General features: G+C 43.3%; 1 protein-coding gene across 1 annotated transcript in view; it reads left to right on the plus strand.

The window, feature by feature from the left end:
- The window catches only part of ITM2C (integral membrane protein 2C), a 46,439-nt gene extending 23,584 nt beyond the window's left edge, over nt 1-22,855 (plus strand). The window contains exons 2-6 of the mRNA XM_073360028.2: nt 4,040-4,177; nt 7,785-7,982; nt 9,297-9,407; nt 17,875-18,025; nt 19,869-22,855. Of these exons, the coding sequence (XP_073216129.1) occupies nt 4,040-4,177; nt 7,785-7,982; nt 9,297-9,407; nt 17,875-18,025; nt 19,869-19,960 (690 nt within the window). The 3' untranslated portion in view covers nt 19,961-22,855. The remainder of the gene's footprint in view (nt 1-4,039; nt 4,178-7,784; nt 7,983-9,296; nt 9,408-17,874; nt 18,026-19,868) is intronic.
- Nucleotides 22,856-23,379: the final 524 nt, after the last annotated feature.

A 23,379-nucleotide genomic window follows, 5' to 3' on the forward strand; every position in this document is an offset into this window, starting at 1 on the left:
TAGGTGCAACTGCTATATGTATTCATAAATAGTTAAACAGGACACTGTTGATCTTGATCTTTTCTCCCTTAAACCTGCTGCCTGCTTATTTAAAATTAAAAGAATAACCCCAAACAGAGAGGATTTTTGTATCTGCCTTAATTTTAAGCACTCTCCCAATCAACCTGTAAGGTGACTTCATGTTCACGGAACCGCCCTGACAGTAAATCAGAGATGTTCAGGATATCTGCCGTTCTGTACACGCATGCTGCTCCTCTGCTCTGTTCTTGTGAGCAGGCAAAGCACTGAACCATACCAAAGAGCCTGTTTTATCAGAAAACAGGAATTCTTGTATATTTCAATGCCCTGTCTGCTGGCAGGGATTTAGAAATATTTTCAGCGCATGCATGCCTGCAGATCAAACCAAAGTCAGCGAGGTTGATTATTCAGGTCCACTAGCTTAGATTGCCTTGCTCTATCCCTGTGCTGTGCAGAGTGTTCACTAGAATACTTGGGTAAAAGCCAATAGACACAAGCTCCCTTGTTTAGTAATGGACTATTCCCTACCCCCACATGGGAAAATGTGCTTGTGCTCCTCTCTGCTCCAGACAGTGAGCAGTGCGAGTTTACTGTTAAATCCATAATGCAGACATATCCCAGATTAGCTGGTTCTTTTTTCACTAAGGCTGCCCTGGGCTCTGCTGTGTTTAAATATTCTTTGTCAGTACTTAAATGTGTGGTTTGCTCACTACAGTGACCTTCATTGTACTACTAGATTGTGTGCCTTGTGTTACAATGTTAAATTAGCATTATCAGCATGTAGTGAAATCCCAGGGACATAGGGGACAATGATGTAATGTCACACACCAGATGCTTCTCCTGTGATTTACACTGGTTAGAGCCCTCATAGCACACACTCTGTGTTAGTGTTGAACTCTTATCCCCTTCCTGTGGTTTGCCTTTCCATTAAGCTGACACTGTCTCAGCTTTCTCCTGAGCTTGGCTTGTTCAGAAGGATTCTCCCTCAAGGCCCTTCTCTTGCTGCCCCTCGGTCACTCTTTTTCCTCTCAGACTGCTCTTGGGCTTGAGCTAATGAGCAGCATCTGGTCTGACGTGTAGGAGTCAGCAAAGTAGATCTTGATGAACAGAAATTTGCACACGAAATATTGAGACACATTTTTAACCTTGTCAAGTTATAATATTGACCTCCCAAGAGAGTGGTTCTTTTTGTGGAAGACCTTTTTATATTTTATTATTTTTAAATGCTTCCCAATGCTAGAACTATGAAAGGTGGGGAGGATGCTAGCCCTGCAAAACTTGCAGTAAAGAATAGGTGAGTATGATATGTTACTGGGCTTCCCTGTGGTGTATTGGTTCTCTTTGAGATATATGCTATGTCTAATTCTGAGATGGACTGACTTATTAAGATTAGTTAAAGGAAAAACAGCTTCCATGTTAGGGAGTCAAACATTCTCAGGGCAAGAAGCTATTAATGAATCATTTGTGATGAATTTTTTTTAAAGAGAGTCTAATGAGCAATTTCCATTTGTAATACAGGAAGTGGCTATGTTGCTGAGAACATACATACTTTGTGACTCTAGTAGTGTGACAGCCCAATAGCAGTTGTGGATGCTTTTCTAAAGCGTAAAGATGTGGTTAAAGCAGGTTGTACACCAGTTTTTCCAAGAGCTTCCTTTCTGTCTGTCTCATAAGTGACTGCCTCTGGCCCAGAGGCTCAAATGCAGATTGTAATTTAAAAACAAATAAGTGTCAGTTTGTTCATGGTGACAAATGCTGCTTCTCATCTTACACGTATTTAATCTGCTGGGCTGAGATGATCCGTGGGGCAAATGATCTTTACAATGTATTTTGTGATGGTTAATAGTTCTCCTTTAACTGAAAGGCAGCATCTTTAACTTTTGCTTGCTGAACCTTGCTCTACTAGAACATGATGGCTGGTGAGGCAGTTTCTTTCCTCACGTACCCTTACTTTCTTCATTTACTCTCTGGCTTTACTCTTCCATGGTTTCTTTGCTTCTCCTGGCTCAAGCAAGTTTTTTTTTTCTTCTGCAAAATTCCAAGCATTTTTATCTTGCCACAAGGATGCTTTGCAGAGATCTGAATTCCATTTTCTGTTGTGTCCTTGTGCTAGAGAGAGCAGCCTGCTGTACTGTTCCTCTCACAGAGCAAGTCTGCTCTCGCTGCACTGTGAAAAGGCAAATGAGAGGGGAGTTTGCCCAGTTCAATTGATTTTTCAGGTGAAAACAATCTTTAAGTTAAGAGTTTTATGAGCTTTGACATTTCTGAATCCTCTCCAAATGCTCATACCCCAGCTCATCCTCTCCATGCAGTGTTAGCATCCACATGAGGCAACTTGCTGAGAGAGCTGTGGCTGCACTTTCTGTTACAGGAACCTGGCACTCGTTTTCAGTAATTTACTCATAAGCGTTAATATCTTTTTTTGCTGTAGTTGCTTGAGTAGCATGACCACCATTTTTTTAAAATCCACCCTCACTCACTCTCTCTGCGTCATGTCTGTGATCACTAATATTCAGCCAAGTCTATTTTTTCACGGCCGTTGCCATGTGGCATGTTTTCCCCACCTCAGCATTGCTGGTAGAGATCCCTTAACTTCCTTTATGAATGTGATTGTTTGGGTTTGAATAGTCACTGCTTTGAACTGCTCTCTCTGTGATGGGAGAGAGCTTAAGTTTTCTTCAACTTTCTTACTCTCTCGATGAAGAAGGAGTGAAGAATTGATTATGCACTGATCCCACAGCCTTGGGAGTTGGCAATGTATTGCGAAGTTGTATGTGTTGTGGAAGCCGGGGCGGGGGGAAACAAATTTAGGTTAGCTTCTCCTAGAGCTGCTTGGGGATTGCAGTTCTTCTGACACCACTCACATTCTTGTCTTTGCAGATATACCTGTCTGAGTAATAATAATTAAAATATCTGTCCCGTTTCAGCTGGGAAGTAATCGTGCAGTGAAGTTGTGTAAAAATGAGGTTAACAGTGTAGGATCAGATTATTTGCTGGCTGGGATGGTAGAGGTGGGACTATCAGAGCCAGTCATTTTCCTGGAGACAAGTTAATACAGCCTAGAGGCTGCTCTAACATACACCAGATGGTAACTGTCCTTCTTGCCTTCCTGACATGCCCGTCTGCACTGGAGGTTGTGGAGAGGACGGTGTAGGAACTGGCAACACTGTCTCTACATCTCATCTGGCCTATGCTATACCAAGGGAATTTCCAGCTAGGAAGATAGTCTGCCTGAGCAGAACAAAGGGAACAGTGGCCAGAGCCAGCTGCTTCACAGGAAAGTGCTAAAGTCCCTGAAGTGGGAAATTATTGAATCGCCTATACTTAGGGAAAGTTTCTTCCTACCTCTGTCAGAGATTGACTAATGCCCTGAAGCATGAGTTTATTTCTCTTTCAAACTCTTTTCTCTTCTGTTCCAAGCCCCATGTACCTTGAGTGTGTGTTAAAGGTGTATTGGAATATGATTTGTGGGTGCTGGGGTAATGTTTTGAACACAGATGGTTGATAAAATCATTGCACCCCTATCATTAGGCAGCTCTTTAAAACAACTGTATCCCTGTCCTCTCTTTTATTTACTCCAAGGACTGTCCCTGAAAAATTCAGCTCTTCTGATGATTTTCAGACTTCTTAAAAGAAAGTTGTGCACAAATATGGGCGCAATGCACTTACATTTATCAGGCATTTTATTCCATAACTTCTAGTTATATAATTTTCCTGTTTGCTTTGTTGTTGTTCCTTATCACAAATAAATAAAAAATGGTGAATCTCTGGAATCTGACCAGCTTGCTCAGAATAATATGTGTATAAGAAAAGGTATGAAATGTGTCCTTGTCATCCCTACTGGAATGATATTGTCACATAAAATAAGCAGGATACCCATGTGAGATTACCTTGAAAGACCCTGATCTGCATTTATTAGCTGTGCTTCATAATACCGTGTGTGGGCTTTAAACAATATGTTGTTCTCTTCTGATCTCCTCCTACCTCATCTGACTAATGTTTTTGTTCTTCCTTTTCACAGGAGGAGCTGCCTCCCCCAGTGCAAACCAGGAGGTCGTCTCTCAGTGGGTTATGCTACTTGACTATGGGTCTCGTTGTTTTGCTCATGGGCCTTGTGTTTGCATCCATGTATGTCTACAGATATTTCTTCATTACCCAGGTACTATACAATCTGAAAATTCCAGTTCTCTTGCCTCGCCGCCCCAAATAAATTTAAGCAGCCACAACACATGCCTCGTTTATTTTTTTAAAAAAGAAACTTTATTTTGGTAGCACCTACCTGTCCCAGCCTAGATCAGGGCCCCATTGCACTAGGCACTGAACAGACATACAATAAGAGACAGTCCCTGCTCTGAAGAGTACATGAAAACTTTCCAAAACCAACAGAACTTTTTCTTGCAGCATAAAACAGTAGGACAATTTCTTTTTGATTTTTCTGTACTGTGTCACAACATAACTGGCTTTGCTTAAGCTATCTATAGCCCTGTCTTGCGATTAGCAGTTACATTTGATATAGTCCATTCCATCATTCACTACACACAAAGCAGGAGCTGTATGTGATTTTTATACACGAAGTTGCTTTAAGATGATTTTCAAAATTATGAGACTGATTTCCAGCAAGTAGATTCACATGCATTTGTCTACATTTGATTGTGCATGTGCAGAGTAGTTGCATAGGCAAATATATGTAGCTAGTTTGCGCTTATATGCAAATGCACATGGCTTTTGCCGATTCCTGTTGGGCTATGTGTGTGTCCACGCCTACAAATGCACTGACTTGGGTGGACACAAAATGGGCATGGTTCGATACAATCTCACCTGTATATGGAATAGCAGGAATACACAGTCCAGAAGCCTTTTGTTATTCCAGGGTAAATGTAGATGTCCCATCACTCCTATGTCACAAACGTAACTTTACTAGTCTTAGTCATAAGCCATTTTTAAAGAGTGTTTTGCCAGGAGGGAGCAGAAGAGGTTGGAAAGAACAGGGAGCTTAAGAGACTCTCTCTCTCTCTGTGATCTGTATGTACAGCACCTAGCACAATAGGACTCAGGCTTCTGGCCCTACTGCAGTACACATAGCAAATACTAGTACTAAAGCACAATAGGAAATGTTATTGGCAAATCAGTGTGGGTTTTCCATGAAGCCTGCAGAGATTAGGTGCCTTCTGTTAGGTGCCTCCTTCCTAGTCTAAGTACACAGCAGTTAAACAGCAGCTGTTCAATACACTGCAAAGAATATACATGTAAGGGCCCCTTTAAATATGCATGGGTGGGGTGGAAATTGTTTTCTGTTCTGTAGGTCAGATTGCCCTCAACTCCAGAAAGAGATTGGTGTATTATTTATATTACAGTAGTGCCTAGGGGCCCCATTGTGCCATGTACTATATAAATACATAGTGAGAGAGACCGCGCCTGCCTCAAAGAGCGTAAATCTAAATAGACAAGGGAACCAGGCATAGACACGTGAAATGACTTGGTCAGGGTCTCTCAGCAGGGTAGTGACCGAACTTGGATTAGAACTCAGACCTCCGGAGTTTCAGTTGAGTGCTCTAGCCACTTGGCCACACTGCTTCCCAATATAATGCTATTTAATGTGAAAGCTGGGATTTTTTTTTTTTTTTTTGAAACCTCTTGAATGTTCAGCTCTTCTCTATCGTGGCAGAGGTAATTTAAACAACACTAATTGAATAGAACGGTTTTATCTAATGAGTCCCTAGAAACATTTGAGGACAATGAATTAATCATCTTCTTTGTTGAAAAGGTGACTTGTAAAATATAGCTTTTGGTGACTATTAGGATCTGTGTGCTGGGTGGGCCAACCAAAATTCAGTTGATTTCGGGAAGGAGGGAATGTAGCTTATTTGTAGACACGGTTCTAGGGCAAAACCTGCCAGCTATTTCAATCTTGACTTGAAAATTTCTACGCCATTGGTGGCCAGTTGCTGCTGCTTGTGGTAGTGCCCTGTTACTTTCCAAACATACAAGAAGGAATGGCCCCTGCCCTGAGATGCTCACAGTCAATGAATGAGACAGACAAGTAAATGGAAGTCAGGGAAGAGGAACAACAAAGGGATTTTCTATACAAATCATCTAGTCATTGTAGGCAGCATATTCAAAGTGGGATTTTGAGAGAGAGAGATCTTAAAAATCTAGGGGGCAGAGGCTTGTGGTTAATTTAGGTGGGGTCAAACCACACATAGGAGATGGCATGGAAGAAAGGACAGCTAGGTGATTGCCCAGGAGACTGAGAAATGGCTGGATAAGGGTGAGAAGCTCAATAAGGGAGGGTGAGGGGAAGTTGCAGTAAATTAGTGCCCCAGATTCAGATGCCCACTCGGGTCACAATCGAAGTTGTCCACATAAAATAAGAAGCCAGATCTGTGTATGATTGATGGTTTCTGCTCAAAAGAGACTCGACTGAAGGACATTGATGGAGCTCTTGTGGGGAATTCTGTACATTCTGTGCTTGTGCTGAAGCAGAAAGGAGGACTTCCCCGCCCCCAATCATTTTCATAAGCGCTGAATTCACATACTTTGTTTAAAAAAGGAAAATCCCTTGCCTTCATTTTAAGAGGCAGAGTGCATAACTTTCTTGCTAGCTGAATTTCTAGCCAAAAATACCCCGAGTCATAGCTGTATAGGGGCTTTGTGATGAGGACTGCTGTCTATTGAACAACTGTTACCAAATTAATTCTCTGAGGACTGCAGGATCTGTGTGTCCAGCTTTTATTCACTCAGCAATTTTGTCTTTTATATGTTCCCTTGCTCAATATATTGCCTTGCTGCAAAATTAATTTCTAATCTTCATTTTCAGATATACAAGTAGGTTATCTCCATCTGTCTTTATAAATGAGCTTTAAATCTCGTGACAGATTTCTGACATTTTTTTCACATCTTACTCGTAGACACAATTGCTGGGGTTATTTTTATGTTGGGATTGGTTTACAAAAAGCCTGATGTCACATAACATTTAAGCTGACTGTTGACTGGGAGGTGGACAACATCCAGTATCCCTGCTATCTGAACAAAAGGAGGTGATCTGCTTGCTGAATAGCACTAAGTGTAAGATGACCCATTCAGTGTTTTACATTGGACATCTTAATTGTGTGCTGCATGCAAAAGCAAAGGATAGTTTATATCCAATAACAGAGAGAAGCCCACTAAACATTGACTGTGGAGCTTACTGGCATCAAGGCTGTGTGTGCAAGGTCTCTGGTGGTTACAGTTTGCCCATCTGGTCATGGAGATCAGACTCCATCCTTTTATCCTACTTTTGTTGTTGTAATCCATGGGTTAATGAACAAACAGGGTCCAGTGGTGCCTGCTTGTAATGAATTTGGGTAGAGTGAAACCATATCTACAGTAAAGTAGAAAATTCCAAATGGTTTCAGTGCATTGAAGTGTGCAAACTGCAAGTCCAGTTAGAATGAACCTCTCTGCTTATGGCAACCGTAGCTGTTCTATGGAGAAAGATAACACTGCTGTAAACTCTGTTCCATTTGGGTTTGTACGGTGGATGGGAGGGTTCTGCTGCTTCTATCGGACTAGAAAACAGCTACTAATGAGGGATGTTTTTGCACTGCAGTGACCCGACTAATAAAACACATTGACAGACTTGTTCCTAAATGTTCACGGGGACATGTTCTGTGAAACGAGCTTAGTGGCATTTCTTTGTGCCCTCCTTCAGTGCCATGTGAAGTGTTGTTTCTCTATGAGATTTGTAATGGAGTGTGTGTGTGTGTGCCATCTCCACTTTGTTCTAGTTTCCACAGCTTCCCCGGGAGAGCGTGTTCCACTGTGGGGTCCTCTTTGAAGACTCTCTCTACTCGCCATTTAAGGGGAAGTTGGAGTTGCATGAGGATGTAAAGATTTACATTGAGGAGAACTATGAGCAGATCAACATCCCAGTGCCCCAGTTTGGGGGCAGTGACCCTGCAGATATAATCCACGATTTCCAGCTGGTGAGGAATTTCTGTAGGCAATGGTTTTTCGTTAGTATAGTTAAAACATAAGAGCTGCCATGCCAGCGCTGACTGATCATCCACCAGAATCCTGCCTCCGACTGTGGAAAATGGCAGGAGTTTAGAGGGAGGCACAGAAAGTATTGATCACCTAATTGTGTAATACTAAACCATGTAGGAAATTTGTTCCTGATCATTGATGTTCCTAATCATCTGTTGGTAATCGTGTTATGCCCTGAAGTATGAGAAGTGATATTGTTTCCACGTATAACCTTATGTGAAATGTCCCAATCTGTTTGCCTCAATATCCCTGAGCACTGAGTTCCACGGACTAATTTGGTACTCAAAGTAACTTCTTATCTCTCAGATTTTTACTTTCGATGTTATGAGTTTGAGTGCATAACTCAGCTTTGGTTTCTGAATGCACCTTTAAGACTTAAGGATGACATCGAGACCATATTCCTAAGAGTTGCACACTCTGGACCCCTGTCTAAGTGCCTCCAGGTTCCTGTTGGAGTTCCAAGGACCCCCACTATTTCCAATGCTTTACCTGCTGAAGGTACGGTCACAACGACCATCCTTTCAGCTGAGTGTTACTGGGCAGGAATCCTTCAAGTCCATTGGCATCAGTTCATAATTGACGAGAGGTTTCTGTCAAGTGCTGGATTGCATAGCTTCTTTCTTGAGGTTTAAGTGAGTTGCTTCTGCTTTACACCCAGCCCCAGCAGCAGGGATAGCACATAACTGGACTTTGAACCTGTATCTCTCAGAAGGCCGTGCAAAGCCACCACTGTTAAACGAGTCAGATGACTAGACTGTACAGATGGGATCTCCTTTAAATCCCATAAATTCAGTAATGATCCAGCTTACTGACCTCCCACGTACAGTATATAAGGCTAAATCTTTGAAAGTGTTTGGTTCCGCCGTGCCCTGCTTGAGTGTGCAGATCAAACCACAGTGCAGAGAGAGACCAAACAGGTGTTCGGTGGAGTAATGGGAGAAGTCAGGCTCAGGAATGTTCTGGGACCAATGAACCCCTCTGATATTCATGTTTCTCTGTAAGTACTGCTCAAATAGCTCATGCAGCAGGGGGCGCAGTGATGTCAACTATCTGAAGTGTAATGACTTGGTGTAAACCCAGGTTGCTCACACGCTCACCTGCATTCCATTAGTGTGTGTAATAGCATAATGTAGTCTTCAGTCGATCCTGCTGGTGGATGATGCCACTGCTCTACCCCATTTTATAGGGTTTTGTCATTTTTAGTTCACTCTCCCTTTGGACGAATTAGAAAGATCTCTCTGTTTTGGATCTAGGGGTTGACTGCCTATCATGACATAGCCCTGGATAAATGCTATGTCATTGAACTGAACACCACCATTGTGATGCCACCTCGCAATCTCTGGGAGTTGCTGGTTAACATGAAGGTATGTCTGGGTGCTATTTTTAATAGACTTCTGTTGAGTTAGCTCCTGTGTGTCAGTTAGAATTTTCCCTTGAAAAGCAACTGCTCTCTCTGTGAAAACAGGCATCGGATACAGCTATATTTCTGTGTACAGTTAATGTTTCAGAGTTTAACTGAAACCTTATTTTTTTGCAAACAGCGTGGTAACTCGGACATATATAAATTTGTACAGGATGATTTTTATCCTTCCTGCTTAGGTTTGTATCTGTGAAGAACAGAGAGGAAATGCTCTGATACCTTTTATAGATTATATAATTGTAGCAGGTTTCAAGGACAGTTTAGTTTGTTTCCCTGTTATATTCTCTTATCGCTAAATGTAACCAATCCCAAGGATAGAAAAAACCAGAAGAGACCAGTTTATGTATGCTGACAGCAGAGTCTAAGGAAAAGAGGGACCCAGGATCGCTGACTGCATAACAAAACAATAGAGAAACAGAAGAGCTAATATTAAATCTAGTCAATGAAAATGCCAGCTTGTCCTTGCTGATAGCTAAATAACAGAGGCAATAACATGCTTTTTCTTACATGGGATTAAAGGTCTGACATTCAAGATGTGAGTGAAACTATATGCAAATCGGGTATCTGTTTGTAAATGTCTGTTTAGCTGAATAATCAGTCATTTGCCTGGGTGAATGCTCGACTTTTATGTGCATTTGCACATGTGTATCTTTAAAATTATGCCCTACATGTGTTTTAAGTGTAGACCTAGTTTTGCCCAGCTTTAAACCCTTCCCTTTTGGGTGAGCTCCCGTCTTGGTGACCTATTGGATTGATAAATGTTAGAACACTCCCTCCCTTCTGGGAAGCTCACTGTGTTTTGGGTCCCCCTGTCGTAAGCATGCCTGAGCTCCTCTCAAGCTAGTGATTTTTTTTTTCAGAATCCTTACTGAGGGAACTGGATGTCTCAGGTTGGTCCTGGGACTGACAACCTTTTACCTCTGGTCTGCTGATTTGAGTCCAGCCCAAGTCACCATTGCCCAAAATTTATAATCTGATGACTGTTTTGTGATCTCTGTGAAACGAGTTTGAGGGTCCCAGTCTGGTTCCTAGACTGATGTCTTCATGAAAGTCAGTACAAGCAGCCCTTTGAAAATAATTGGGTAACAATGTCATGACCTCCTAACTAAGTCCTGGGATTGAGGAACAATGGTGCTCGATCATTTTAGCTCCCACAAATAACTAAATCTAAAGACTGAAGAAACTAGATTGACTGACTGACTCTCTTTCCCACACATTGGGGACAAGAGGAATTCTGATCTCCATCCTTGTATACTAACATGATAGGTTTTGCTGGTAATTGAACTCGTCATTTAGTCTCTTTCCCTTCCTCTAACGCAGGTGGATCAATAACCTAACTTTTATAGAACTGATGTGTTAGCATATAAGAACTTCCACTAATTGATTGATACTGAAGTATTGCAAGAGAGTTTTATTGATCCAGTAGACTGTGCCTGTCCAGCAGCACACACTGTGTTAAGATGGCCTGTTTCCCATTCATTAGCTAAGGAGATAACCAGTTTTTTTGGCCAGTTGTAATTAAAGGCCTAGGATCTGAAAACTTGCTCTCATTGCTTGATTTTTTTTTCTGACCACATTGAAATTGGCAACTATCAAGTTTGTAGAAGTAAGGGTTGATGGTGAGCAGAGGATTTGTTAAGAAGAGTTAATGTAGACTTGATGAAGGACTTAAGTTAAAGGTTACCATGCATGAAGGACTTAAGTTAAAGGTCACCATGAATAAAAAATGAGTCTTCAAATAAAGGCACAGCTAACTTTGAGTCTGTATTCTAAAGCTCCCAAGCAAACTGCATTTATAATACAGATCATTTTCCTCCAGATCCCTTTCATTGCCAGTACAGCTGTGGCACAAATACCTGATCATTCCTCAATGTGAAATCACGGCTGTCTCTGAAAATATATACAAACACGTGTATGATTATTCTCTGACTGTTTTGAAGAAAAATTGATAGATGCTAGATGGATCCTTCTCCTTTCTAGGAGTTGGAAGGCCTACCATTATACTGCAAAGTGCAATTTATAAAGATGGTGTGTATGGGGTGAGCTGTCAGAAATTATTTGAAATGGTCACTATCTAAAGCCGTCAGACCAGGGAATAGATACAGTAATCCTGGATATTCTAAAGAAATCAAGAAGTGGGAAGAAACATGGAAGGCCAATCAAGCTTTTGAGGTGTGTTCAGTGTCTGAGCAGTGTTTCTTTTTGACCTTTAAAATGAATTTAAAATATGGGCCTTGATCTGGATTGAGGCTTGGGGGCAATTAGGCCCCAAATTGTGCTTGAATAATGGCTTAAGTTTCTGTATCCTAATGTTTTAATGATATCAGTATTTATCATAACTCCCTCCACCCAAACACTCATTTATTTATAGCCCTCCATTCATTTTGCACCCTGATGCCTTGTGTATACCCCAAACCATCTGGTTTCTGATGCTTTTGATCAATTTCCCACAATGAAGTGGGAACAACGATTGGGTGGATGGGATGTATAAAATCCCAGCATATGGAGCTTCAGACCCAAAATATTTTGATACATCGATTTCAAAAAGAGTGAGCTCTTTCTGATGAGCTATGAGGAGGCAGTTCTATTTGTTTTCCTGAAAGGGGGTGTAGCTTTATTATATCCTTTCGTATGGGTTTGTTTGTTTTTGTTTTATTATAATAGATGTATAGCTTTGCATTAGAGTATTTTTGGCAGTAATGCAAGGAACATACCGGCCACATCCTGTATGAGCTAAATCAGGTTAGCATACATATGTTTGTGACCTTTAGCATAGATAAGTGACCTGCCAATTGCACTTAACACGTCCACCAGAAAGAATGTGGAAATAACCACCACCAAACTGGTTCAGGCGAGAAATAACAGATGTGAGAATGAGCTAATTGTCATTAATACATTTGAATATGCTAGCCTATGGAGTAAGTGCCCCCCAATATTACGTGGGTGAGGAAATTAAGTTTGGACATGGGGGGGGCACAGAGTGCTCAGGATCTATAAGAGAGGCAAGCCATCACGTTGAGTTGTTAGTTTTAGGTTAGGTTTTCTTAGGTTTTCTATAGCTTTCCAGCTCTTTCGCTTCTCCTGAGTTTTTCGTCTTCCACTTGAGAATTGAGGAACCTGGACCATCAGACTCTTTTGGCATGCTGGATATGAGATTGGTCCTTTTATCTCTTACCCCCAGGTTATCAAGGAAGGCTGTGACTATGTTAATCTTGGAAGTTCATATGGTAAATATTACCACATAACTCTAGAACAGTACTATTTCCTTTTTCATTCTGGTTGATTTGTTTTCCATTTGATTACTATTCCATTTATGTTAGTAAAAGTCTTTAAGGCTGCATTTTGTTCTCAGGGTATGTCTACACTAAGGAATAAGGTCGAATTTATAGAAGTCGTTTTTTTAGAAATCGGTTTTATATATTCGAGTGTGGGTGTCCCCACAGAAAATGCTCTAAGTGCATTAACTCGGCGGAGCGCTTCCACAGTACTGAGGCAAGCGTCGACTTCCAGAGCGTTGCACTGTGGGTAGCTATCCCACAGTTCCCGCAGTCTCCGCTGCCCATTAGAATTCTGGGTTGAGATCCCAATGCCTGATGGGGCTAAAACATTGTTGCGGGTGGTTCTGGGTACATATCGTCAGACCCCCGTTCCCTCCCTCCCCCCGTGAAAGCAAGGGCAGACAATCATTTCGTGCCTTTTTTCCTGAGTTACCTGTGCAGACGCCATACCACGGCAAGCATGGAGCCCGCTTAGGTAACCGTCACCCTATGTCTCCTGGGTGCTGGCAGACGCGGTACGGCTTTGCTGCACAGTAGCAGCAACCCATTGCCTTCTGGCAGCAGACAGTGCAATACGATTGGTAGTCGTCCTCGTCGTGTCCGAGGTGCTCCTGGCCACGTCGGCTGGGAGCGCCTGGGCAGACATGGGCGCAGGGACTAAATTTGGAGTGACTTGACCAGGTCATTCTCTTTAGTCCTGCAGTCAGTCCTATTGAACCGTCTTATGGTGAGCGGGCAGGCGATACGGACTGCTAGCAGTCGTACTGTACCATCTTCTGCCAGGCAGGCAAGAGATGAGGATTGCTAGCAGTCGTATTGTACCATCTTATGCCAGGCAGGCAAAAGATGAAGATGGCTAGCAGTCGTACTGTACCATCTTCTGCCGAGCAGCCATGAGATGTGGATGGCATGCAGTCCTTCTGCACCGTCTGCTGCCAGCCAAAGATGTAAAAGATAGATGGAGTGGGTCAGAACAAGAAATAGACCAGATTTGTTTTGTACTCATTTGCCTCCTCCCCTGTCTAGGGGACTCATTCCTCTAGATCACACTGCAGTCACTCACAGAGAAGGTGCAGCGAGATAAATCTAGCCATGTATCAATCAGAGGCCAGGCTAACCTCCTTATTCCAATAAGAACGATAACTTAGGTGCACCATTTCTTATTGGAACCCTCCGTGCAGTCCTGCCTGAAATACTCCTTGATGTACAGGCACACCCTTTGTTGATTTTAGCTCCCTGAAGCCAACCCTGTAAGCCGTGTCGTCAGTCGCCCCTCCCTCCGTCAGAGCAACGGCAGACAATCGTTCCGCGCCTTTTTTCTGTGCGGACGCCATACCAAGGCAAGCATGGAGGCCGCTGAGCTCATTTTGGCAATTAGGAGCACATCAACCACCACACGCATTATCCAGCAGTATATGCAGCACCAGAACATGGCAACGCGATACCGGGCGAGGAGGCGACGTCAGCGCGGTCCCGTGAGTGATCAGGACATGGACACAGATTTCTCTGAAAGCATGGGCCCTGCCAATGCATGCATCATGGTGCTAATGGGGCAGGTTCATGCTGTGGAACGCCGATTCTGGGCTCGGGAAACAAGCACAGACTGGTGGGACCGCATAGTGTTGCAGGTCTGGGACGATTCCCAGTGGCTGCGAAACTTTCGCATGCGTAGGGGCACTTTCATGGAACTTTGTGACTTGCTTTCCCCTGCCCTGAAGCGCATGAATACCAAGATGAGAGCAGCCCTCACAGTTGAGAAGCGAGTGGCGATAGCCCTGTGGAAGCTTGCAACGCCAGACAGCTACCGGTCCGTTGGGAATCAATTTGGAGTGGGCAAATCTACTGTGGGGGCTGCTGTGATGCAAGTAGCCCACGCAATCAAAGATCTGCTGATATCAAGGGTAGTGACCCTGGGAAATGTGCAGGTCATAGTGGATGGCTTTGCTGCAATGGGATTCCCTAACTGTGGTGGGGCTATAGACGGAACCCATATCCCTATCTTGGCACCGGAGCACCAAGCCGCCGAGTACATAAACCGCAAGGGGTACTTTTCAATAGTGCTGCAAGCTCTGGTGGATCACAAGGGACGTTTCACCAACATCAACGTGGGATGGCCGGGAAAGGTGCATGATGCTCGTATCTTCAGGAACTCTGGTCTGTTTCAAAAGCTGCAGGAAGGGACTTTATTCCCAGACCAGAAAATAACTGTTGGGGATGTTGAAATGCCTATATGTATCCTTGGGGACCCAGCCTACCCCTTAATGCCATGGCTCATGAAGCCGTACACAGGCAGCCTGGACAGTAGTCAGGAGCTGTTCAACTACAGGCTGAGCAAGTGCAGAATGGTGGTAGAATGTGCATTTGGACGTTTAAAGGCGCGCTGGCGCAGTTTACTGACTCGCTTAGACCTCAGCGAAACCAATATTCCCACTGTTATTACTGCTTGCTGTGTGCTCCACAATATCTGTGAGAGTAAGGGGGAGACGTTTATGGCGGGGTGGGAGGTTGAGGCAAATCGCCTAGCTGCTGGTTATGCGCAGCCAGACACCAGGGCGGTTAGAAGAGCACAGGAGGGCGCGGTACGCATCAGAGAAGCTTTGAAAACCAGTTTCATGACTGGCCAGGCTACGGTGTGAAAGTTCTGTTTGTTTCTCCTTGATGAAACCCCCCGCCCCTTGGTTCACTCTACTTCCCTGTAAGCTAACCACCCTCCCCTCCTCCCTTTAATCATTGTTTGCAGAGGCAATAAAGTCATTGCTGCTTCACATTCATGCATTCGTTATTCATTCATCACACAAATAGGGAGATGACTACCAAGGTATCCCAGGAGGGGTGGTGGAGGAGGGAAGGAAAATGCCACACAGCACTTTAAGCACAGCACTTTAAAAGTTTACAACTTTAAAATTTATTGAATGACCGCCTTCTTTTTTTTTGGGCAATCCTCTGTGGTGGAGTGGCTGGTTGGCCGGAGGCCCCCCCACCGCGTTCTTGGGCGTCTGGGTGTGGAGGCTATAGAACTTGGGGAGGAGGGCGGTTGATTACTCAGGGGCTGCAGTGGCAGTCTGTGCTCCAACTGCCTTTGCTGCAGCTCAACCATACACTGGAGCATACTGGTTTGGTCCTGCAGCAGCCTCAGCATTGAATCCTGCCTCCTCTCATCATGCTGCCACCACATTTGAGCTTCAGCCCTCTCTTCGGCCCTCCACCTCTCCTCCCGGTCATTTTGTGCTTTCCTGCACTCTGACATTATTTGCCTCCACGCATTCGTCTGTGCTCTGTCAGTGTGGGAGGACAGCATGAGCTCGGAGAACATTTCATCGCGAGTGCATTTTTTTTTCTTTCTAAGCTTCACTAGCCTCTGGGAAGGAGAAGATCCTGTGATCATTGAAACACATGCAGCTGGTGGAGAAAAAAAAGGGACAGCGGTATTTAAAAAGACACATTTTATAAAACAGTGGCTACACTCTTTCAGGGTAAACCTTGCTGTTAACATTACATACATAGCACATGTACTTTTGTTACAAGGTTGCATTTTGCCTCCTCCCACCGCGTGACTACCCCCTCAACCTTCCCCCCTCCCTGTGGCTAACAGCGGGGAACGTTTCTGTTTAGCCACAGGCAAACAGCCCAGCAGGAATGGGCTCCTCTGAGTGTCTCCTGAAGAAAAGCACTCTATTTCAACCAGGTGACCATGAATTATATCTCTCTCCTGAGGATAACACAGAGAGATAAAGAACGGATTTTGGTTGAATGCCAGCAAACATACACTGCAATGCTTTGTTCTACAGTGATTCCCGAGTACGTGTTACTGGCCTGGAGTGGTAAAGTGTCCTACTATGAAGGACGAAATAAGGCTGCCCTCCCCAGAAACCTTTTGCAAAGGCTTTAGGACTACATCTAGGAGAACCGCAAATGCCAGGGCAAAGTAATCCTTTCACATGCTTGCTTTTAAACCATGTGTAGCATTTTAAAAGGTACACTCACCAGAGGTCCCTTCTCCACCTGCTGGGTCCAGGAGGCAGCCTTGGGTGGGTTCGGGGGGTACTGGCTCCAGGTCTAGGGTGAGAAACAGTTCCTGGCTGTCGGGAAAACCGGTTTCTCCGCTTGCTTGCTGTGAGCTATCTACAACCTCCTCCTCATCATCATCTTCTTCGTCCCCAAAACCTACTTCCGTATTGCCTCCATCTCCATTGAAGGAGTCAAACAACACGGCTGGGGTAGTGGTGGCTGAACCCCCTAAAATGGCATGCAGCTCATCATAGAAGCGGCATGTTTGGGGCTCTGACCCAGAGCGGCTGTTCGCCTCTCTGGTTTTCTGTCAGGCTTGCCTCAGCTCCTTCAGTTTCACGCGGCACTGCTTCGGGTCCCTGTTATGGCCTCTGTCCTTCATGCCCTGGGAGATTTTCACAAAGGCTTTGGCATTTCGAAAACTGGAACGGAGTTCTGATAGCATGGATTCCTCTCCCCAAACAGCGATCAGATCCCGTACCTCCCGTTCGGTCCATGCTGGAGCTCTTTTGCGATTCTGGGACTCCATCATGGTCACCTGTGCTGATGAGCTCTGCATGGTCACCTGCAGCTTGCCACGCTGGCCAAACAGGAAATGAGATTTAAAAGTTCGCGGTTCTTTTCCTGTCTACCTGGCCAGTGCATCTGAGTTGAGAGTGCTGTCCAGAGCGGTCAGAATGGAGCACTCTGGGATAGCTCCCGGAGGCCAATACCATCGAATTGTGTCCACAGTACCCCAAATTCGAGCCGGCAATGTCGATTTAAACGCTAATCCACTTGTCAGGGGTGGAGTAAGGAAATCGATTTTAAGAGCCCTTTAAGTCGAAATAAAGGGCTTCATTGTGTGAAGGGGTGCAGGTTTAAATCGATTTAACGCTGCTAAATTCGACCTAAAGTCTTAGTGTAGACCAGGGCTCAGTGTCCTTGTCATACATCCTGAGGGTCCTTGCAAAACTGTGTTATGGGACAAGAATCATATTCTTTTCTGATCAGATCAATTGGCGAGCCCATAATCTTTATTACATAAACAATAATATTAATCCGCTAAAAATCCGGCAACAGGACCTCACATTGGATCATCAAACTGATTTTATTTAATTTTTGAAAAAAAAAATGTAATTTCAGAAAGGGACATACCTGCCTCAGACGTACATAATCCAAGAGGAGATGATTGTTACAGAGCATGTCAGTGACATGGAGCAGCTTGGCTCCTTTATCTACCGCCTGTGCAGCGGCAAAGAGACTTACAGGCTGAAGCGGAGGACTGCTAGGAGACGTAAGATCCTTGTGGTACTTGATTGTATTAACCCTGTTTTCCACTGTGTCACAGCTGCTGACAGCAGCAATTGACTCATGGTGATGAGCGGTGCAGACTCTTTTGAATAGCCACAAGCTTTTCAAAACTTTCCCACCGTTGCAAACACCAGTTCAGATCCACCCCTATTAGTGACATTGGAAGCTCCTGTGTAATTGTGTACTGGCTGCTGCAGGAATTTTTAGCAGTGTGTGTATTAGCCTAATAGAAAGGTTGATAAAATGCCCATAAGAGCCATTTGCATGAGAGCTTCTGGAACTGAACTAGTATTAGGAATGCGGGGAAATTTTTCAAAAATATCCCTAATATACACACCTATTTCAGTGGTAGCTATTGAGAGCAGATAAAATCTGCAAATAGACTTTAACTGAGCCCTACTGTGGGGCTTATACCGCCAATAAAATAGTGAGACTGAAGAACTGGTGAATAGGGAGCACTAGACATTGTCTATGTCGGGATTTATTTCAGAATATTCAGGTATTCCTGATTAACTATTCCAGTTTGGAAGTGGATTAGGCTAATTTGGAATAAGGCATACTGATCCCAGAATAAAAGCATCCGCACACCAAATTAACCAGAAATAGATAATCTGCTTTAAAGTCACACCTGACCTTATTCTGGATTTATTTTCAGGTATAGACAAGCCCTTAGACTATTTTAGTCCCTAAGGTGATGCAATGAAATTCATCTGTGAGTGCCTTATATTCAAAGCTAATGTAGTCACAAAAGCTTTTTAACCCCAGCATTTTTAACTTACTCACTATCCAAAGTCCTTATTCTCCTACAATTGTAATATATGTTAGATTGATTGGATCAGATTAGATTTTTGAGAGGCAGGGAAAGAGGAGGGTTGCAAGCCTTTTAGTATGTTGGTTAGAATCTCCATAGCTTGAGGCTCCATTTATCCCAGGGAGTCTCAGCCTGGTTCTTGCCTCACCTACCAGTTAAAATATTTATTCTACATCTTCTTTTGGAACAAAACATACTCATCATTTCCTGCTTCCTTTCTCTATTAACCTACTGCACCAACCAGGGTAAATGGGTACTGTGATGATACTATGATTCTAGAAATGCTGATAGATATAGATACAAAAATAGGTAATCACAGGCTTTGTTGCAGCTGTGTGGAATAGCTGCCATGCAAAGCTATAATGGAAAATAGGTTCTGCAGTGCAGAAAACTGTTAAGATATTAGGGATGCTGGCATGTGCAATACTTGTTTTCTGAAGAGGTTCAAACTTACTCCAGGACAGTTGAATAAACGGAAACTTAACCTGAGGTGGCAAGGATTTAAGCACTCATTAGCTTCACTGGGTGCCCTGTCGGACTGTCTCTTGAGTAAGACTATCTGAGATGATTTAATTGGGGATCAGCCGTGCTTTGAGCAGATGGATGGACTAGATGACCTCCTGAGGTCCCTTCCAACCCTGATATTCTATGATTCTATCTCTTGATTTTTGAACTAATATTAAGAAGCTGTGCACTGAAACCAACTTTTCCACACTACTCCCTATCCCTTTCCCCTGCTATTCTAGCAAATACACTGGGTCAGTAAGGGCTTCACTCTGGTGCAGGGATCCACCCACTTGGTTCTCACTGCAGGACTGTGGCCTAGATATGACATTTGTTTTCTGCGGGAAGTGAATTTGCACAGCTTTCCTTGGTTGATATACAGTTGTTGCTGTATTTCAGCATGCTGGAGTTGTTTGCATGTCATCTGATTTTTTTTTTTCCCCGCCTCATCCCAGACACACCTACATAATGCAACGATTCTAACTTGGCTTTTGTTTTTGGTCTCTCTTAGGTATCAATCGACGTGAGGCTGGAAACTGTAATCACATTCGGCACTTTGAAAACACTTTTGTGGTTGAAACTGTTATCTGCAAAAAGTCATGAAGCAGCTCTTCAAATGTAACCTTCTGCTTTGCTTGCACACACGGATCCTCTCCTTAGCAGTGATAATCTGTCTTACTTTTTTACTCTCTCCCCTGCTTGGGCAGCACTAACTTCTCAGATCCCTTGTGATTATACATTGGACTCTATTGTCTCTGTACTGTATGTACTACTTACTTGGGACTCTTCGTTGGGCTTAAATTTACACAGTAATCCAAAATGCGACTCAGAATAGACACAGCAGGACAGGAATTCCATCCTGGAGGATACGTGCTCTGGGAAGTGCGGGGATGGAAACGGAGGGTAAGAAATAGCATGCCGCATAGAAATGTTTCATTCTGCCGGAATTAGTGGATGGTTTCATGCAGATGTAATGTCGGCACAGAAAAGCCAAAGTAAAATAATGCCATTAAAGGCAGGTTACCATTTGGATGTAATAACTAGCAGAAGGCTGTTAGATGCGGTAAGAAAACAGGTATGAGGTTTGCAAATGCTGCATCTAGGGAAGTTCTGCCAAACAAAGTAGTAACCCTAAAGTGTAAATTCTTGTTCCAAGTCATCCAGTGAGTGTGTCTGCTAAGAGCCTATTTCACAAACAACAAATGGAGCCTTTACACACTGCTTGTGCACATTGCTCTGAAATTATCACAGTGTACTTTTCTGAGCAAGGACTATCTGATTCGGTACCCATTGACCAATCTGCGCCCCTCAGCTGATCTGCAGGCAGGGGGGTGGGGAGAGGGGAGGGTAGATTCTAGAAGGAGCCAAAGGAGAAAAAGAGTGACTAAATTGAATGGAGAGTGATTCAAGCTTCATTGCTTCATGACCACAAAGCAGTGAATGGTACACAAGTATATATGCCCCAGCACAAATAATGGGCCCATCTTTGGGTAACTTTTGATAGCACACTGTGATATTTTCACCAGGAGGACACTGTTCTTCAGCATTTAGCCCAACATACTGAGCACAGACATTTATCTTTTTATACTGGGCAGACAGGCCTTCTCTTTCCATATATTTTCCTGAAGTAAATAAAGGGACAGAGCCTCAACTGGTATAAATTGTCATTGCTCCATTGCAGTCCCTTTAACTGGTTGTTCAAGTCAATGGAGCGATGAAACTTTACACTGGCTGAGAATCTGCCCCATACAGGTCTAACTACTATAATCCATATTTTAAAAAAAAAATTCCATGCTTATTTTCTATCTGAACATTTCCACTGGTTTCACACTATCAGAGGCTCATGGTCCTAACCCATTTCACATGTCCCCTCTCTGTCTCACAGTCTGAGCTATGGGGTATTCCCCTTCTCCATGGGGCATGGAGGCAGACCAGCTAATTGGATGTATGCTAGGGGCAAGGAACAGCCCAGCTCTTCACTGGAATTCAGCAGAGTTCTCTGCCTCCACTTCTATGCAAGTGGCATGTTAAGGGGGTCTGCTTGTTTGGGGACTTTGAAGATCTTAATGTAATAGTTAAGCAGCTTTTTCAGTTTTTTGACATTCGTTTTCCTTCCTTTAACCTGCCAGGATCTGTAATGTGTCCCTAGCCCATCTTGCAAGCACAGCCAGTGACCCCAGCTGCAGAGCTTTTAGAGGTAGCTGCATCAGCATGAACAGTCTGTGTTTTTGAGAGACTTCTTTTGCATAGTGTGAAACAGTCCTCTTTTTGTAGCGTCACAAACACTGGTGTGGGATATTTTTATGCCAGTAAGTATTGTCTAGCCATGTGCAGTCTTGCAGAACTACCTGGCCTGTTAAGAGAGACCACTCAACACCCATATAGTTTTTTTAAAAATGCTGATCTACAGATGTGATGGAATCCCAGTATAGACATCGGAACAAGACCAAGATTTGGTTGATCGATATACTGCATAGAAATAGTGTGAGCTGAACTGCATGTCTCTTGATCGGCAAAAAAAAAATTGTAGGGTAGTTATGTATTTTTCTCTGCTCTATAAATCCAGTTCAATTAAGTAGGTCCTTGAAATGCAGGCCTTTTTTTTTGCTTGTGTGAATGGGGTGGATTTCGAATTGGCACAGTCTTTTTAATTGGTTTCCAAATCTGGACTTGTTCCCCATCTGTTGAAATGAGCTTGATGATGTTTTAGAAAGAGGAAAGATAAAGTAAAAGCAAGTACAATCATTAACTCCACAGAACCAAAAAAAAAGATGTTTTGTGACAGACAACTTTAAAGTAGTAATGCTGTGAATTAATTATACGAAACCAAAAGCAAAAGTTTTAGGCAAGCATGCAGCACAACGGTAATTTGTCTGTCCTGAGATATGGAGGGTTATTTATATAAACTTATAAAAAGGAATGGTTAAATTTTAACCCATCAGAATGCAGACTTTTTAGACTTACTCAAATGTTTACGCTTATGGAAAAGGAAAAGTCCTGGACAATTCACACAGCTTAGTAAGGTATGTTTCCCCCAACAGCAGTAGGGTGTGTGCTTTATGTAGAATAGAATTTTGTGTTTTGAAAATTTAATCTGTTTAGTCCTAACCCTGCTTTGCAAAGTGGATCACTAACGTGTACTGGGAGCGGGGGAGGGAAATGAGCACCTATCAGTTTGCTTGATGGAAATACAGCAAATTGGTAAATTTAAGCCCTGCATTTATTTTTGCTTTTAGGAATGTCAGCCAACCTGCACTCAGGTAGAAATACAGACTTTTTTTCTCTTTCTGATTCTGCATGTTTTAGCCGGTCATTAAATATGCTAACTATGTGCAATCCCTAAACTTTAAGAATAAGGCCTTAGTTCTTTAGCGTGAACTAAAGTAATCACAATTCATAGGATCAAAACAGCAGTTGCCTAGTAACAAAACTTAAAATGCTTTGTATATTTTGTCTGTTAGAGAAATCTGACCTGTTAATAAAATCTTTTACCTCTGATTTCTTAGTTGTTTCTTCTTTATTTAAAGGGTCAGGTTTTTCTGTGATGCGGTTGTTGAGAGGTACCAGATTGTTAGCTATGGAAACTGAAATCACCTATTTTGTCCCAGAACAGATCAAGCACAGATAGCAGCACTGGAAACTGCTATACCAATGTGCCATCATCCTTAGTTTGGAGGGATCACCTCTAGGGATGACTGAGAAATGCAGTCACCAGTGGAGTAGGAGCGAAGGTAGGAGCTCAGTTGGCTCTGTCTGACATTTAGGGAGCACCTGACAAAGGATGACTCCTCTTTCACCATCACCCAGGGTGGCCCAGAAGATGGGGGAGAGAAGAGAATCTGAGAATCGTGGAGTGGCAACCAATTATGTCTCCCTGATAGTCTGCCCCAGCCTTAGGAGCTACTCTAACTTATACCAGCTGGGGAGAACATTACTCTAGCTTACTTTCCCATCTTCAGCTCCTGGAGCTGGAAGGTGAGTGGCATAGAAGTTGGCTGTGCTGGCTCTGTGTACTCCTGCTG

Source organism: Lepidochelys kempii, chromosome 9 (assembly GCF_965140285.1).
Source record: "Lepidochelys kempii isolate rLepKem1 chromosome 9, rLepKem1.hap1, whole genome shotgun sequence".
In the NCBI taxonomy this organism is placed as follows: Eukaryota; Metazoa; Chordata; order Testudines; family Cheloniidae; genus Lepidochelys; species Lepidochelys kempii.